The 16,760-nt window shown below is 53.3% G+C and overlaps 1 protein-coding gene across 2 annotated transcripts; it reads left to right on the plus strand.

Moving 5' to 3' along the window:
* The first annotated feature begins 59 nt into the window (after positions 1-59).
* Wrap53 (WD repeat containing antisense to TP53) lies at positions 60-15,595 on the plus strand. 2 transcript variants are annotated; one of them, XM_021648172.2, is made up of 10 exons: positions 60-640; positions 763-861; positions 1,742-1,853; positions 13,213-13,301; positions 13,443-13,533; positions 13,631-13,763; positions 14,536-14,744; positions 14,898-15,001; positions 15,119-15,251; positions 15,345-15,595. In XM_021648172.2, exons 1-10 carry the CDS (start codon positions 252-254, stop codon positions 15,411-15,413), a joined length of 1,428 nt encoding a protein of 475 aa, XP_021503847.1. In that variant the 5' UTR covers positions 60-251; the 3' UTR covers positions 15,414-15,595. The 2 variants fall into 2 exon arrangements, with proteins under 2 accessions (XP_021503847.1, XP_021503846.1); XM_021648171.2 differs by having other exon boundaries at positions 66-640; positions 15,119-15,256.
* Positions 15,596-16,760: the final 1,165 nt, after the last annotated feature.

The following is a 16,760-nucleotide window of genomic DNA, read 5'->3' on the forward strand; positions in this document are numbered from 1 at the left end:
CTCCGCTCAGGATGCGGGAGCCTATCGGAAGGAGGCCCGGCTCCCGCGAGAGCGAGAAGCTCTAGCGGCGCTCTGCTCGCGGCGCTGGGCTCGCCGGTGTCTGCCTCCGGTTGCGGGGCTCCCGGAAGTGGGGAGCGGGGTCGGGGCGGCGCTGCGCCCGCGTCCCTGGGAGCTGCGATGCAGCGTGGCCTCGCGCGGTAGCGCGCGTGGAGGCTTGCCCGGCCCTGCCCGCCGCGGGCTTGCTCTGCGGGATGAGGACGTCGGAGGAGCGCCTCTTAGCCCCGGACAGCCTCGCTGCTGACCAGGCTCCGGCCCCGGCGCCCCAGGCGTCCCCCGTGGCTACAGATACAGCGTCTGAACTGGTGCCACCGCCGTGCGCTGGAGACCACCAGCCCCCGGCAGCCACCGAGGCCGTGGCTGGCCCGGCTGTGTCCCCGGAGCCGCCGCAGGGGGACCCAGGCTCTCCGTCCGCTCCCGTGGAAGTTCGTACTCCCCGTGTGTCGAGTCCTCGAACCGAGGAGCAAGGACTTTCGGAAAACGCGAGCCCTCCTGTAGAAGACAGGATCCGGCCTGAGCTGGCGCCAGAAGAAGCCGTGGAAGGAGTGTCTGAGGAGCCGGCTGCGGTGGATGAGGGGGACATGTAAGTGACCGTGGAATCTGAGGCGCCTGGACGTGTGAAAACGACAGCCACCAGGCCTCAGCGTCATTCCAGACCCGTTTCTCTGACAACCCACGTTTGTTGTTTCCCCATGTCCTTCCCAGCTTCTGGAGCTACTGCTTCTCGCAGGCGCCCCGGTACCTCAGCGGGTCCTGGTCCGAGTTCGGCACCCACCCCGAGAACTTCTTGAAAGGTTGTAAGTGGTAAGTATAACGGGCAGGGAGATGGCCACTTTCCAGATTTGCATTTTAAAACCCACCCACACTTGGTCCCTCGTGGTGGGACCATCTTGTAATCTCAACATTTGGGAAATTGAGGGAGGGTTGGGAGTACGACTCTATGCCTTGTCCATAGAGTCTTAAAACAAGAACAAAGCTGGGCGGGCGACTGTGGCACACAGCTTTGATCCCAGCACTTGAGAGGCAGAGGCAGGTAGGTCTCTGAGTTTGAGGCCAGCCTGATCTACAGGTCCAGTAGGTCTAGTTCTGGGACAGCAAGGACTACACAGAGGAACCCTGTCTTGAGGGAAAACAAAACAAATGAAAGTTAAACCCCAAACTGGGGCTGGAGAAATGGCTCAGAGGTTAAGAGCACTGGCTGCTCTTCTAAAAGTCCTGAGTTCAATTCCCAGCACCTGCGTGAGATCTGATGCCCTCTTCTGGCATGCAGGACTACGTGCAGGCAGAACACTGGATACATTATAAATAAATGAATATTTAAAAGAAACATACCCCAAACTTCTGTGAAGGTGGTTAGGTAGTGATAGGATCCTGGTGAGTGCCGAGATTAAGGTTTTTTTCCTTCCTTTCTCCTGTGGGTTTAGCCCAGGATGTCTAGCATGCTGGCCTGGACCTCACTACTAAGCTACATGCTAGTCTTCTTTTGCTTTAATTTGAGATAGGGTCTCACAAAGTTGCCCAGACTGGCCCAGAATTTGGCCTGATGCCTCAGCCTCTCAGGTAGCTGGGGCTATGTGTCACCACCCTCTGCAGGAGCTTATGTTTCCCTAGAGCTGGGGCTCTTCTCAAGCCTTCCACCTGGAAATGATAGCTCTCCAGTGTTCTAATTTTCCTGTATTTTTAGGGCCCCCGATGGCTCCTGTATCTTGACCAATAGTGCTGACAATGTCCTCCGGATTTACAACCTCCCTCCGGAATTGTACAGCGAAGGAGAGCAGACGGAATATGCAGAGATGGTAAGGATGGGGGCTGCCTCCCTCCTGTGCCAGCCCCTGCGCAATAGAGCCCTTCCTGACAGTGAAGAACTATGTCCACAGGTTAGCTGTTCTCTGACAGGACCTTCCTTCACCTTGGATTTCCATGTGCATCATTCCCTGCCTTGAATTCTGAAGTCATCTAAAGACTGTCAGCCCCTTTAGGCAGGAGCCTGTGCTCTCTGGGGTCAGGTTGGGGTTTCTGTGACATTTCTAGTGCTTATTGGTGGTTTCCAATAGACCCTAGGGATGTGGCCCGGTCAGCTGGTAGAGTGCTTGCCTACCAGCACACAAAGCCCACACTTCGTCAGCTGTGTGCTTGCTCACTTGGCATTTAGCACTGCAGAGGTGGAGGCAAGAGGGACAGATCCAAGCTTGTCATTAATGGCCTAGCAAGTTCTAGGCCACTCCTTTTGGTTGGGCTCACATAAAAGTGAAAGATGGATGAAGAGCTGGTTGTGTTTTTTTGGGTAGCAGATGCATTATCAATAAAAAAGATCATTGCACATTAAAACAAATGCTCTGAAAGCCTCAGGCAGGAATTTACTTAGCCTGGGAGCTACCATGCAGCCTGGCCAGCATTGTGAGACCTTAGATCTGTTTGCTTTAATCCCAGCAGCCTGGAGGCAGAGGCAAGCTCATCTCTGTGAATTTGAGGCCAGCCTGGTCTACACAGGGAATTCCAGGACTGCCAGGGCTACACAGAGAAACCCTGTTAAAAAAAAAAAAAAACTAAACAAACAGAAGATTTATTTTTAGTTTTTCAGTGTGTGTGGGTATCTGTATGGGTATGTGTAGTTCACCGTCAGAGCTGAGGGAGTCTCTGCAGTTGTCAGGCAGGAAAGGGAACCTCACAAGAGGTGAAGATGAAAATTCAGTTCAGATTGACTTGAACCGGGATCAGGATGTTGGGGAATGTGATCTCAGGTGTCTTATTCCCGATAGATGTAAACAGTCTAATTTGGAGAAAGTTTCCTAGTGTAATGAATCCCTGGTGCATTAATTAAGTTGAAACGCGTGGTATATGTCATTTTGTCATTTCTTCCACGAAGATGGTTTCTAGAGACAGGCTACCTGTACTAGCTTAGGTTGGGCCTGAAGAGGGGTCTGTCCTTGACTTAGTCATACAGATAGCGTAGAGGTCATTTGGGCTATTGGCCACTTCTGGTCCTGGTTGTGGAAGCTTGGGGAACCCCTGGTCTTAAGGGCCATTTAGATTGCTAGCCACCTCCCGTCCTGGCTGAGGGAACTTGGTATGGCCTGGCTCAACAGATAACAGGGGTCACACCCAAATCCCAGCTCTCTGGGTGGAAGAACAGGGTTTTACGTCTCTCCCATTGGAAGGAGTCCTGCACACCTAACATTCCTGGTTTCTCTAGAGATGTAAGCACAAGGGCCTTTGTGCTCCCACGGAGGAGCGAAGCTGGGGTTCACAGGTAGTTGAAGCCATCTGACATGGGTGCTGGGAACTGAACTCTGCAAACCTGAGATCTCTGGGATCTCTGCAAATCTCTGAGCCACTTTTCTGGTTTTCCTCCCTCCTTTCAGGTGCTGAAGCTGCAGGCATTTGTTGCCGCACCAGGTGTGTGACTTTTCTCTTGAGGTTTAATTTTTTTTATGTGTATGAGGGTTTTGCCTGAATGTGTGTCTGTGTACCACATTGCATGCAGCGACCATGGAGGCCAGAGGAGGGAGTCGGATTCCCTGGGACTAGAATTGCAGACAGTTGTTAGCTGTCACGTGGGTGCTTGGAATGGAACCGGGCCTTCTGGAAGAGCAGCCGGCGCTTCGCTGCCGAGCCTTCCCTCCAGCCCTCAGTCCACCCTTTTGACCCAAGATCTTACATAGAGGGGGGCGTCCTCAGACTCAAAGTAGCTGTGTAGTCAGGGCTGGCCTTGACTTCTTGATCCGCCGTCTCCGCCTGCAAGTGCTGAGCTCGATTGCACACGGGCCTGAACTCCCAGAACTGTCAGGAAGACCACATCCTCATTTTACAGGCTGGAAAGTTCAAGGTTAAGGCAGCATATTGCAACATCTTAGAAATGGTCTCTCTTCCTCGCTCATGCTCACCTCCGCCCCCTCCCCAATTGTCAAGCTTCTGCCACTAAGCTAAAATGCTAGCCCTTTCTTATATGGCCTCATTTAATCCTATTTCTTTTTTGTCTTTGTTTTGGTTTGTTGTTTGTTTTGAGACAGGGTTTCTTTGTGTAGCCTTGGTTATCCTGGACTCACTCTGTAGACCATGCTGCCCTCCAACTCACAGAGATCCGCCTGCCTCTGCCTCCCTGAGCGCTGGGATTACAGGCGTGCGCCACCACACCCGGCTGGTTTTATTTTATTTTTTGAGATAGGGTCTTACTGTGTAGCCTTTGCTACTGTGAAGCTGTATTAACCATGTAATGTGTGTGTGTTTTGCCCGTGTATATGTATGTATGCTGCGTGTGGGTCTGGTGCCTGTAGGGCCCAGAAGAGGACATTGGAAGTGGCCACAGGTTATGATCTGCCCTGTGGGTGCTGGGAATCAAACCCAGGTCCTCTTGATGGGCAGCCTGTGCTCTTGATTACTGAGCCATAGCTCCAGCTTTTTTTATGTTTCGTGAGATCATAAAAACTGTGGGGCTCTGGCTGGAACTCACCATGTAAACCAGACTGGCCTCGAACTCACAGAGATCCACCTGTGTCTGCTTCTGGATTGTCAGCACACACACACACACACACACACACCTGCCCTGAGGTAAGCTCTCATCCACAGCCCTTGAGGTCCATAGGTAGCTGAGGATGACGTCGAATTTGTGATCTTTGCTCTTCCCAAGTGCTAGGATCACAGGCCCGAGCTTCTGCACCCTGCGTGTGTGTGTGTGTGTGTGTGTGTGTGTGTGCGCACGTGTATGCGTGCATTCTGGGCCCCGCAGAAGTCTGAAAACAACCCTAGGTATTGGTTGCCGCTTTTCATGTTGCTTGAGACAGGGTTGTTCACTGTCTGCTCACTCGTGGCCTGCAGGCTTCTGGGGGTTGTCTCTGCCCTGTGTCTTGTAGCAGTTGTGCAGAAGCTACTGCGTCTGTGGGAGTGGGTTGTGGGAGTTGATTGAGGTCTCGACCCTTGTGCAGTAAACTCTTGCCCCGACCCATCTTCCCACCCGATAAATGTGATTTGGTGGCGTAGAGTCATTGTAGAGTAAGTGAACCCGATGGTTGGAGATGGCAAAGCCAGTTTGGTGACGGCGCCGCCCACACTTGACTGTAGGAGTGAGGGGCACGGCTGTGGTCGCTGAGGAGGTGAGCGCACGGCGGGCAGCAGGCCCACGCTGAGGTCTACGGCCACGGCCTCTCTCCAGCTAGCAGCACTTGTGTGTTTGCCCGGCACACTTAGCCACGGGGCTGCAGCCCCGCCCCCACTTCATGGTTTTGTTGTGCTTGTTCTTGCTTTTCAGCTTTGGAGACATTTGAGTTCCACAGTGAGGTTAGCCACGTGGCCACAGGCAGCCACGGGGTGAGAAGAGGCATTTTAGAGAGAGTAAGATGGATCAGAGAACCTTTTCACAGGAAGGGCCAGGCGGCCTCTGAAGACCGAGCAGGAGGAAAAGCAAAGTCATCGCTTAGAGATTGGACGGAACCTCATGGTGACTCATAGGGACCCAGCCTTGCTTTTGTGATAGTCTGCATTGCCCGGCCTGGCCCCAAAGCAACACTTCAGAGGTCTTCCTGCTTCGCCCTCAGCGACTGTGACTGTAGGTGCATCACTGCGCCTAGCTTGTTCAGTGCGTTGTTGAGCATTGTGTGAACAGGCCATGTTTATGTCAGGTCCCTGCCCTTAGGAAGCTTGCATTCTGTGGGAAGAAATAGGTCCTAAAGAAGCAGTAGAACATATACCTGGTATGTGCCACAGGAAAAGTGAAGCAGGGATGTCACAGGGTATGGGATAGCCAGGAGCCAAGTTCTGGAGGGAAATGGAGTTTCAAGAAGACAAGAAGTAAGGGAGATTTCAGGTCCTGAACAAATACCGAGGTCCTTCCCTAAGGACAGGTTTCGGGCAGTGGGCTCCACCTTCCTGGTGCTGCGACCCTTTGATACAGCGCCTCATGGGTGGCTCCAACCCTAAAATTATTTCCTTGCTACGTCATAACTAAGTTTGTTACTGTTATGAGTCATATGTAAATATGTGTTTTCTGATGGTCCTAGGCAACCCGTGAAAGGGTTGTTCACACACACACACACACACACACACACACACCCCGCAAGGGTTGAGACCACTGGCCTGGGGGAACTGGCCAGAGGGACGTGAGGCAAACTGTGGAGTGGCGTTTGTGTCGAGGTACTGCTGCTGCCTGAGGCGGGTGGGTATGTCTGTGCAGTCTTTGTTAGTGTCCCCCCAACCCCATCTTGTCAGACAGGGCTTCTCTGTGTAGCCCTGGCGGGAACCCTGTAGACTGGCCTTGAACTCAGAGATCCATGTAGTGCCCTGATATAATAGTTTTTAAACTATTTTATTGGGGTTTCTCAAAGCCTCTCCCTTCCAGCCCCCAACCCTAGCGGGGAGAGGGGTCGCAGGCCCCGTTACTTCTGGCTGTTTAGAGTTGATGGGTTCTTTTGGGGGCTACACTAATCGCCATCAACAGCAAACAGCAAGCAGTCTCCTCCGAGCTGCTGCAATGAAACGTTTCCTTCCGTCTGTCTCCATGGTCCCTGGTCTCTCCAGACTGCCCCTGGACATGCTTGCTCTTTCTGGGCTCTCATGTATATCCTCAGAGCCAGGCTGTTAGCAGCTGGCAAAGACCACGCCCCACACGAGGCAGTTATCAGCTGTAGACAGTCTAAGGGCCAACCAAAATCCCATTTACATAACATAACTGAGTTTTTAAAGAAGCCAAAACCTCCGTTATAGGTCCTCCTGCCTCTGCCTGGGCATAAAGGCATGCACCACTACTGCCCGGCTTTTTCTTCTCAAGATTTATTTTTTATTTTCCATGTGTACATCTGTGTCTGTGCAGGGGGTCAGGTGCCAGTACAGGCCAGAAGAGAGTGTTGGATCCCTGGGCACTGGACTTAAGGGGGACGTGAGCTGCCTAACACAGGTACAGGGACGGAGCCTGGGTTTTCTGAAGGAGAGCAGACTTGCTCTTAACTGCTGAGCCAGCTCTCTTGCCCTGGATGGTTCTTTGCTGGTGTTGTTTTGGGGGCAGTCTGTATGTGTCCCTGGCTGGCCTGGAACTCACTGCGTTCCCGATCAGGCAGAAGCGTAGGTCTTGTGGTGATCCTATTTTGTCTCCAAGTGCTGAGATTGCAGCGTGTGTGCCATCTTGACCCACCAAAGTATCTGGAAGTGGCTTCCCTTGTGGCTTCCAGAAGGAAGGGCGACCTGGTGCTAGGTGGTTGCTGGGTCAGAGGCTGCAGGCGTTTGAGTGAGAAGATGAAGAGCCCAGCTCCCAGAGAGACGCAGGGACGAGACCAGGGCTGTGCTGTGGTGGAGAGGCTGCCTCCGGCAGGAGCGGCCAGAAGACGCTGGGCCTGCAGGGTGGGTTAAGGCACACTGTTCTCAAGACGGGGCGCTGAGGTGTGGCTGTCTTTTTCTTCGCTGTGACAGTGTCTTACTGAGCTGCGGAAGAAGAGTTCCTTCTAGCCACAGCTGGAGGGTACGGGCCCTGGTACTCCACCCAGGACCCACACCTGTAGAGCGGGCCTCTCACAGGTACAGAGGGTCCCAGTACATCAGTCAGTGCAGCCCAGAAAGGCCCTGACCCACGTGACAGGTTTTTCTCCTGCGTGGCTCAGGAAAGTTGACAGTCAGCATCAGCCCTCACAGACCAGCATGGTGGCATAGCCGGTAAAAGCAGTCGACATGCCAGCCTGGGGACTTGAGATAGACTCCCCAGAGTTCACACAGGGGTGGGAGGAGCTAACAGCTCCACAGATCTGTCCTCTGCCACGTGCGCCGTGACACCTGTGCCTGTGCATTCTCAAGCACAATAGTAAATAAATAGTCACAGCTATTAGCCACACAACCCAGTGTGAGTGTGGCTCTGAGGCAGAGTGATGCCTAGCTTGTGTGAGGACGTATGTCCATACACATGGGTTGGGGAGGGAGGAAGAGAGAGAGAGAGAATGTGAGAGAATAAGATTGTAGTGTGGCCGGTCATGGTGGCGCACGCCTTTAATCCCGGATGTAAAGGCAGAGGCAGGCGGATCTCTGAGTTCGAGGCCAGCCTAGTCACAGTGCGTGCGTATGTTATTCTTCAAGACATATGGCCTCTGGAGGCCAGCTGGGTGTGGTAGCCAGTGCCTGTATAGTCTTAGCATGTAGGAAGCTGAGGCAGGAAGATTGAGGGTCAAAGTGACCCAGCTCACACAGCGACACCCTGAAGTGTTTGTTGGCTCTCCCCTTGAACCTGAGCGGGCCTTTCCCTTTCCTTCTCTTTCAGGAAAGCCCCTTTTGTTTTCCTCCGCTTCCCCTTCCCTTTTCTGTGGGTTTTTTTGTTGTTTTTGTTTTTATGAGACAATCTTCCTTTGTGACACTGGACTTCAGAGATGGGCCTGCTTCTGCCTCCCTAGTATTGGGATTAAAGACATGATCTGTAGCGCCCAGCAAAAAAGCCAAAGCAGGTTCTTTGTTTGTCTTTGTAGACCAGGCTGGCCTCGAACTCACAGAGATCCTCCTGCCTCTGCCTCTCTGAGTGCTGGGATTATAGGCGTGCGCCACTGTGCCCGGCTTGTAATATGAAATTTTATGTGTGAGAAATATCTTAGCTCCCACAGTCTTAGCATATAAGACGTGTATATATGTATATTTGTATGTGTATATATTTCTCTATATGTTAGGGGTTTGTGATACAGACATTTGTTTTAAATTTTTTTCATGTGCCTTTTTGCAATATGTGGGTGAGTTTGTTCTTTCATAACCTCACTCCCTAAGTATTCTTTCCTGCTTTGCTCCCACCCCTGGCTTTGAGGTTCAGACCCTTGGCCTTACACATGTTTGTTAGGGCAGAGCTATGCCTTCCCCTCCCCCTCCCTAATTTGTCCACTGGGTCTCAGATCCGAAACTGACCCAAGGTTCCCAAGTGTGGGATCACCCGAGTGTGTCCTTAGTTTCCCTGTTCTCACTCGCGCCTGAGAGCTCAGTGTTGGAGACAGATGAGCTCTGTAGAGGAGTGCGGCTGGGGCGCTTGCCGAGAGCACAGAGACAGTTTGGGATGAGGCTGGCCCTCTGTCCATGTTCTGCATCTGTACAGCTGCAGGTCCAGGACATCTGATGAAGACATGGAGTCTGCTGACCACACGTGTTTGGAGCTTTTCTTTTGTGTCATTGCATTTCCTAAACCATCCAGCACAGCTGTCTACGTGACGCTCACGTTGTATTAAAAGTCATTAAAAGTAATCTAGGGATTGGCACATCCACGAGACTGTAGGAGTTCTGTGCAGATGCTGCAGATTTCACATGATCTGCAGGGATGGCCATCAGCAGGTTCTGCTGTGCTGTGGGACAGTGTCCTGGGGTCAGGACAGTGTCCTGGGGTACTGAGTGGTGACTGAATTTCCATATGCCGTGCGAGCTAGGTCCTTCTCCCTGTGTCCTCTCCCCTCTTTATCTTTATCTTTTCACGGAGCTTGCTAGAACTAGCTCCCCAGCCTGTGTCCTGACTTCTTGGCCCATGCGGTTCTTGCTGCCGCTCTGGCCCTCTAAGACACTTTCACATCCCTTTTCAGGCTGGACATGGAGGAGTCCTCATGCCCCAGCACCAGAGCTAGGCAATTGTTCTTTCATCTGTGCAAAGTCTTTTTCTGATTCTCCTACTTCTGAGGCTGTTGGAGCCTCATAGCCTTTCTGTGTCCCTGAATCTCTACCATCTTTGTGGTCTGGGATGCCCAGGCTGGAAGCCGTTGCCCCTTCTCACCCTGTAAGCCCCTCGCCTGCCCTCCGCATCATTAATTCCCACATCCCATTAAGCCTGGCTGATCTTTCTAATCACCGGCTGCACTCCTTCACTCTTTGGACCTTAATCCAGGATCCAATTATTTGTGGTCTTAAGTTACTGCAACAGTGTCTGCGTTTGTCATGAAAACATTGCTCACTGGGGCTGGAGAGGTTGCCCACAGGGAAGAGCACTGTGGATCTTGCCACGGACCCAAGGTCCATTCCCAGCACCAGAAGTGTGGCACGAACATAACCAGAGGAGTAAGTCCTTTGCCTGTGAGCTTGACCCAGCTGTGGAGAAGACACTGATTGAGGCAGATGGGACATTCCCTGTCGGCAGAGATGCTGTGAGGAGCAGCGAGGGCTGTGGAATGTCGAGAAGCTGGGAGGGCGAAGGCGTGTTTCGGCCCCTAGGCCTGGAGTGATCCAGGCGCCATCATCTAGGAGTTACAAGGGAAGGAATGGAATAGTATTCCGGAGACTGCTCTTGGAAGGCCCGTGGCTTAGAATATATGGAATTGCCATCTCATGGGGCCTGAGAGTCAAAGTAGTGGCTGTTGTGATTTTTGTTTTTTTTTTCTCTTTTTAACAATTTATTTAATTGTGATTGCTCTATCTGCACGTACACCTTTGTGCCAGAAGAGGGCATTAGATCCCAGTATATATAGATGGTGTGAGCCACCATGTGGTGCTGGGAATTGAACTGAAGACCTCCAGAAGAGGAGCCAGTGCTCTTAACCTCTGAGCAGTCTCTCCAGCCCCATTTGTTTTTTGTTTTTTGTTTTTTTGTTTTTGTTTTTTGTTTTTTTTTTGAGACAGGGTTTCTCTGTGTAGCCTGGCTGTCTTGGCACTCTGTAGACCAGGCTGACCTTGAACTCACAAAGATCCACCACAGCTGCTTGGTGGGTGTTGTGGTTTTAAAGGACATGAGTAGAGTTGCAGGTAGGAGCATTTGCTGGAAGTCTTCATAAGGAAAGGGGCTACATAGAGTCTCTAAATTACTTGAGGACAGTGGTAGAGGAGATCTGGACAGAACTCAGGGTGTTGCAGAGACGCTGCAGGAAGGCAGAGCCTTGGATGGGTTATCAGGAGGGGGGGGGAAGGGGACCAGAAGGGAACCCTGGGGAAAACTGTTGGATTAGACCAGGAGTGGAAAGGGTGGTTGAGGATGGGGTGTTGTCCTGGTTTGCTTTTCTGTGGCTGTGATTACAAACCAAGGAGCAACACTGCCTGCTCACTGGCTGTTCCCGCGCTCCTGTTCAACCACTGCTCTTATGTAGTCTGGGCTCACCAGCTGAAGGATGGCACCACTGCAGCAGGCGGAACGACCCTACACCAACCAGCAGCATTTAAAAGTGCTTGGTGCCCTTTTCCTTCCTGGCATCATGTCTTCCATTTTGGTTTTGTAGTGGTGAGGATCAAAGCCAGGGCTTTGAGCTACACTCGGGCACACTGTCGAGCTTTGGGTTATTTTGTTTTTATTGTTGTTTCATTAGAGTGTGTTTGTGTGTAGGTGTGGTGCAGATGTGCTCCAGCCCTTTGGACACCAGATGACAGATTCGTGTTCCGGAGACCAAATAGAGGTCGTCGCATTTGTACAAGCACCTTCTCCCACTGAGCTGTCTCACCCCTGCCCGTTTTCTTTGTTGTTTTTGTTTTGTTTGGAGACAGGGTTTTGAGTAGTCCTGGCTGCCTTTGAACTTGCCATGTAGCTAAGGATGACTGTGAACTTCTTCTGCCTCTGGAGTACTGAGATCACTGGGTTGCCTGCTCGAGCCACTTGTGCCTGGTTTTATGTGGTGCTGGGGATCTACCAGGGCTTTGTGGGTACTAGGGAAGCAGCCTGCCAACTCAGTCACGGCCCTAGCCCTTGTGTTCCAGTTTTTGAGGCAGGGTCTTCCTGTGTGGCTTAGGCTGGGTTTTGTTTTAGATTTATTATTTCTGCTGGACAGCGGTGGTGCACGCTTTCAGTCCCAGGACTCAGGAGGCAGAGGCAGGAGGATCGCTGTGAATTGGAGGACGGCCAGGACTACAGCGAGGAAGCTTGTCTTGGAAAAGAACACAGAGCACACAGGAGCAAGCAGGCACACTCTGGCACTCTTGTCGTGTCAAGGCTGGCCGTGGTGCTCAGTCAGTGCTTTGCCCACTAAGCCGCCTCTCCAGTCCTGGCTGGAATTCTTCAGCTAGTTCAGGTTCACTGTGGACTCACCACAGTTCCTCCCATCTCAGGTTCAAGTAAATGCTGGCAGTTGGGGCTAGAGAGATGGCTTGGTGGTAAAAGCACTCGCTGTTCTTCCAGAGGACCTGGGTTCAATTCCCAGCACCCACATGGCAGCTCACAACTGTCAGTAACTCCAGTTCCAGGGAACCCAACACCCTCACATAGACACACATGTAGGCAAAACAGCAATGCACATTAAAAAAAATAAAAGAGTTGTCACATCACGACTTCTTCAGCTGGAAGTTTGTGGTAGGCAGCCTCATGGCTACCGGGCAAGTGCTCTACCCCCAAGGTACATCCACAGCCCTTGCTTTGCTTTTGAAGTGTTTGAGCCCTGGCTGAGCGGTGGCCTGGTAAGTAGAGCACCCGTCTCACAGGCCCAAAGCCCTGGGGTCCTTCCCAGCAGGACAGAAGCAGGGTCTGGGAAGGCACACCTGTGGCCCGCCTGTGGGGTGGAGGTTCAGTGCCAGGCTGGGATCTGTGAGCCCTGTCTGGGGTAGGAATCTGAGGTATGAGAGGAGAGGGCCCATTGGCTTCAAAGTCGTGCTCCCCCTCCCACGGGTGTGCACACATGTGCTGGGTGTGAGCGTGCACACACAGCATTTTAACATCTTTGCGGTTTTGGACTTTATTTTGCATTGCTGGGGTCAAACTCAGGGCCTTGCAAATGGCAGACCATCAGCTTTGCCACTGAGCTAAATCTCTAAGACCTGATAATCTTTTTGAAGTGTAAAGTGGCACAGAACCAGATGGGTTCTTTGTCTCTAAATTAGGGTATTGTTTGTGTCTTTCTTTATGTTGTTTTGTGAGACAGGGTTCCTCTGTGTAGCGCTGGCTGTTCTGGACTAGCTCTATAGACAGGCTGGCCTGGAACTCTCAGATCTGCCTGCCTCTGCCTCCCAAGTGCTAGGATTACAGGTATGCACCACTGTATCAGGCTTTTTTGTGTCTTCTATAAGTGCTTTAAAAAATGATCTCTACTGCGTTTTGGTGGCCGAGTCTGACACTGCAGCCTGAGTTAAATGCTTGAACGCTGAAGAGCCTGCTCTTTATGCCCCATCTGCTTTCCACTGCCTGGGTAATCTCCCACTGTGTCACAGCCTCCTTTGCAGGGGTGTGGTGTGGTGTGGTGTGTGCATGTATGTGCATATGCGTACAAATGCTGGATTGCTTTCTCCTGTCAGTGACCCAGCGTTCCCATGTCTGTCCAGGTTCCTGTCCTCCGAATGGTGGAGGGTGACACCATCTATGATTACTGCTGGTATTCTCTGATGTCCTCCTCCCAGCCAGACACCTCCTAGTGAGTGATGTGTCCCCTGCCCGTGCTTGGGAGGGAGGAGTGCTCAGTGTGTTCTTCCAGGGGGAGCTGAGAGGGCTGGCACGCGCTTCCTTCCTTTCCTCTGACAGCCAGTGCCAGGCCTCAGCGCTGTGTTTCTCACAGTGTGGCCAGCAGCAGCCGCGAGAACCCGATTCACATCTGGGACGCCTTCACGGGAGAGCTCCGGGCTTCCTTCCGCGCATACAACCACCTGGTACTGCCTTCCCTGCCCAGCCCCTGTTGCCTAGCCCTCCCTTTGGAAGTCAGCTGAAGCTTTGCGGGCCCGTTTCCAACTTCCTCCTCGCCCCTAGGACGAGTTGACAGCGGCCCACTCACTCTGCTTCTCCCCGGATGGTTCCCAGCTCTTTTGTGGCTTCAACCGGACTGTGCGTGTGTTTTCCACATCCAGGCCCGGCAGAGACTGCGAGGTGCGACCCACATTTGGTAAGCCTCCCAAGGGGCAGGGCATGACCGTGCAGAGACACCTGTGAAGGCCTGCGTGAGCTGGGGTCGGCTGTGGGGTTTCTCATCCTCAGGGCAAGCCTGCAGACACGTGTCAGCTGCTGGACAGACGGCAGCCTCCCAGCTTGGATGTCCTCCCAGGGCCAGCCATTGGTTAGAAAGCTGGTCAAGGGCTGGAGAGCTGGCTCAGCAGTTAAGAACACTGACTGCCCTTCCAGGGCGCCTGGGTTCAATTCCCAGCACCAGGCAGCTCACAACTGTCTGTAACTCCAAGATCTGACACCCTCACATAGACATCCATGCAGGCAAAACACTGTAACACATAAAATAAAACTAAGTGATTATTTAAAAAAGAGAGCTGGGTCAGCCACCAGGCATCACAGGCATCACCCTGATACCTGTCAATATGCAGTTTGTGGTCTCAGAATTTTGCTAACTCCTGGAAATTATTCTCATTTTGATTCTTTTTTGCAGGGCCTGGGGTTGGACCAGGGCCTGGTGTTTAGCTCTGTACCGCTGAGCTTTAGAAAACTGAAGTGAGCGGGAGTCCATTTCCCGTGGGCCTTAGGCTCTCCATCCCTTCCAGGGAACCTGGGATGTGAGAGGGTTCTTGGTTGTGAGTGCTCTGGGAAGCATCAGAAGTCCTTACTTGAGACAGATGTGGGGGGTGAGTGGCGGCGTGTGAGTCCCGGGGCAGGGTCCAGAAGCTCCTAGCTAGTAGCGCCCTGTGCTAATTGCTCTGTTTTTCCTCCAGCCAAGAAGCAGGGCCAGAACGGCATCATCTCCTGCATGGCCTTCAGCCCGTCCCAGCCCCTCTACGCCTGTGGCTCCTACGGCCGCACCCTGGGCCTGTACGCCTGGGACGATGGCTCGCTTCTCGCCTTGCTGGGAGGCCATCAGGGGGGTATCACCCACCTTTGCTTTCACCCTGATGGCAACCTCTTCTTCTCAGGAGCCCGAAAGGTATTGGTAGAGGGTTGGGGGCATCACCTGCAGGAGTGGGGGTATCGTTTGTAATGTGTTGAAACACACTAAGTTTGAAACACACTCAGGCTGAGGTGGAGGCAGGGGAGAGAGGGAGAGAGACTGACCTCAGACTCCCGCTGTTGTCTGCAGGATGCTGAGCTTCTGTGCTGGGATCTCAGGCAGCCCGGCCACCTCCTGTGGTCCCTGAGTCGGGAAGTGAGCACCAATCAGCGCATCTACTTTGATCTGGACCCGTAAGTGGCCGCACCCAAGCTCAAGGATGTCAGCCTGGTGCGGGGTCCTCTGTCCCTGCGTGTGAATGGCTTCTACCCAAGGCTGCTGCCTGCTGCCACGTCTTTCTCCTTTCCCAGGAGTGGGCAGTTCCTGGTGAGCGGCAACACCAGTGGCATTGTCTCCGTGTGGGACATCAGCAAGGGTTTCAGCGACAGCCAGCAGCTGGAACCTGTGATGACCTTTCTGCCCCAGAAGGACTGCACCAACGGAGTGAGGTCCTCTGTTCGCTGAAGGAACTCGGGGCTGGGGTGTGGGAGAGGTGGCGTCCTCACCTAGGTGCTGACACACCACTCTCTCCTCCAGCCTTCACCCCAGCTTGCCTCTGCTGGCCACTGCTTCCGGCCAACGCGTGTTTCCAGAGCCCACCAGTAGTGGGGATGAAGGCGAGCCGGAGCCGGACCGTCCTCTGCTCTCCCTGTGCCACACCCACCCTGAAAGCCAGCTTCAGCTCTGGTGGTGCGGAGGGGGACCAGACCCCAGTAGCCCTGATGACCAGGATGAGAAGGGGCGGGGAAGGATGGAGGGCTGTGAGCCAATATAAAGAGTTTGTCTTACACTGGAGTCACTGTGTCTGTGTGGGGTGTCACGTGACTGGTGGGAGTTCGGTGGGGCGTCGGTAGGTTCCTTTGTCCAGCATCTGTGGGGTCTGGCATATTGTTCCCAAAACCAGGGGTTGAGAGGTGGGACCAGGCGGGAGCCAATGAGGTGCTGAGCATGGTGTGAAGTCAAGTAGGTGGGGTGGGGCCTCCTGCCATTGACTGGATGGTTGCTAGGCAACTTGGTAAACTGAGGAGCAAACCTGTTTGAAATCTCACTCCTGAGGTAGCTGCACCAGGGGTCAGGGTGAGCCGGCCTGAGCAGGGGTGGCAGGAGCTGCACGCAGACTTTTGAGTGTGACCGTGACAGGTCGGCGCTGAGGGCTGCACACCGTATTCTTTACCATCTTCCAGCTGCAGAGGGGAAGGGCACAAGAGCACTGTACCCCACTTCACCCCAGTAGACAGAGTCAAGAGCACCCGGAAAGGAGGAGATGGGAAAACACAGCTTCATACCGGTCTCCCTGTAGAAGGCAGTGCCAGGGCAAGGGCCTTTCTTGTTCGGCTTGGCGTTCCTCGTGCCTGCTTCTCCATCTGTCCAGTCTCCCCCTCCCAGCACACCTTGTCAAACACCCAGAAAGGGAGTCTTTGAAGAGATGCTGTCAACGGGGGCGGCCTGCCGGGGACCTTACTCAAAGGGGAAGGAGCAGTCTGTGGAGGATTGAGCAGGAAGGAGAGGAATGTCAGCCCTGCCGGGAGGTGCTGAAAGCCTCAGTTCTTACACCCAAGAAGGCAGCTCCTCCCTTCCCCCAGGATAATTGGAAACAGCCCTTCCTGTGGGTTGCAGCTTTGGGGTTATAGGTACCCCCTTTCCTCTCCCGGTCTCCTCTCCATGATCGCCTAAGAAGGGCCAAAGTGTACTCCCGCTCTCTTCACCTAGTCCACGGAAAACAGCAAAGGGTCAGAGAAGCCGGGACAAAAGGAGCCCAGGAAAGGGGCTTCCGCAGCCTAGGCTGGGTTTTCGGGTTTTCCTGAACTCCCCGGGTGACCTTGGGCAAGTCACGGGCCCTCTCACCCTGAGTAGCTCTGCCCCCTCCCACTTCACACAGGTAGGCCCTCCATGTAGCCGGACCTGGTGAAGCGCCCAGCCTTCAAGGTTATCAGTATCCTCCCCGGGCGGCTG

The sequence above is a fragment of the Meriones unguiculatus genome, chromosome 11 (assembly GCF_030254825.1).
Source record: "Meriones unguiculatus strain TT.TT164.6M chromosome 11, Bangor_MerUng_6.1, whole genome shotgun sequence".
Classification (NCBI taxonomy): Eukaryota; Metazoa; Chordata; class Mammalia; order Rodentia; family Muridae; genus Meriones; species Meriones unguiculatus.

Excerpts from the sequence above, each read along its gene's own strand:
- Wrap53 (XM_021648171.2), top strand. The coding sequence starts at position 252 with ATGAGGACGTCGGAGGAGCGCCTCTTAGCCCCGGACAGCCTCGCTGCT. Across the intron at positions 13,534-13,630 it reads TCCGCGCATACAACCACCTG|GACGAGTTGACAGCGGCCCA; the intron begins GTACTGCCTTCC and ends CCTCGCCCCTAG. Across the intron at positions 15,257-15,344 it reads GACTGCACCAACGGAGTGAG|CCTTCACCCCAGCTTGCCTC; the intron begins GTCCTCTGTTCG and ends TCTCTCCTCCAG.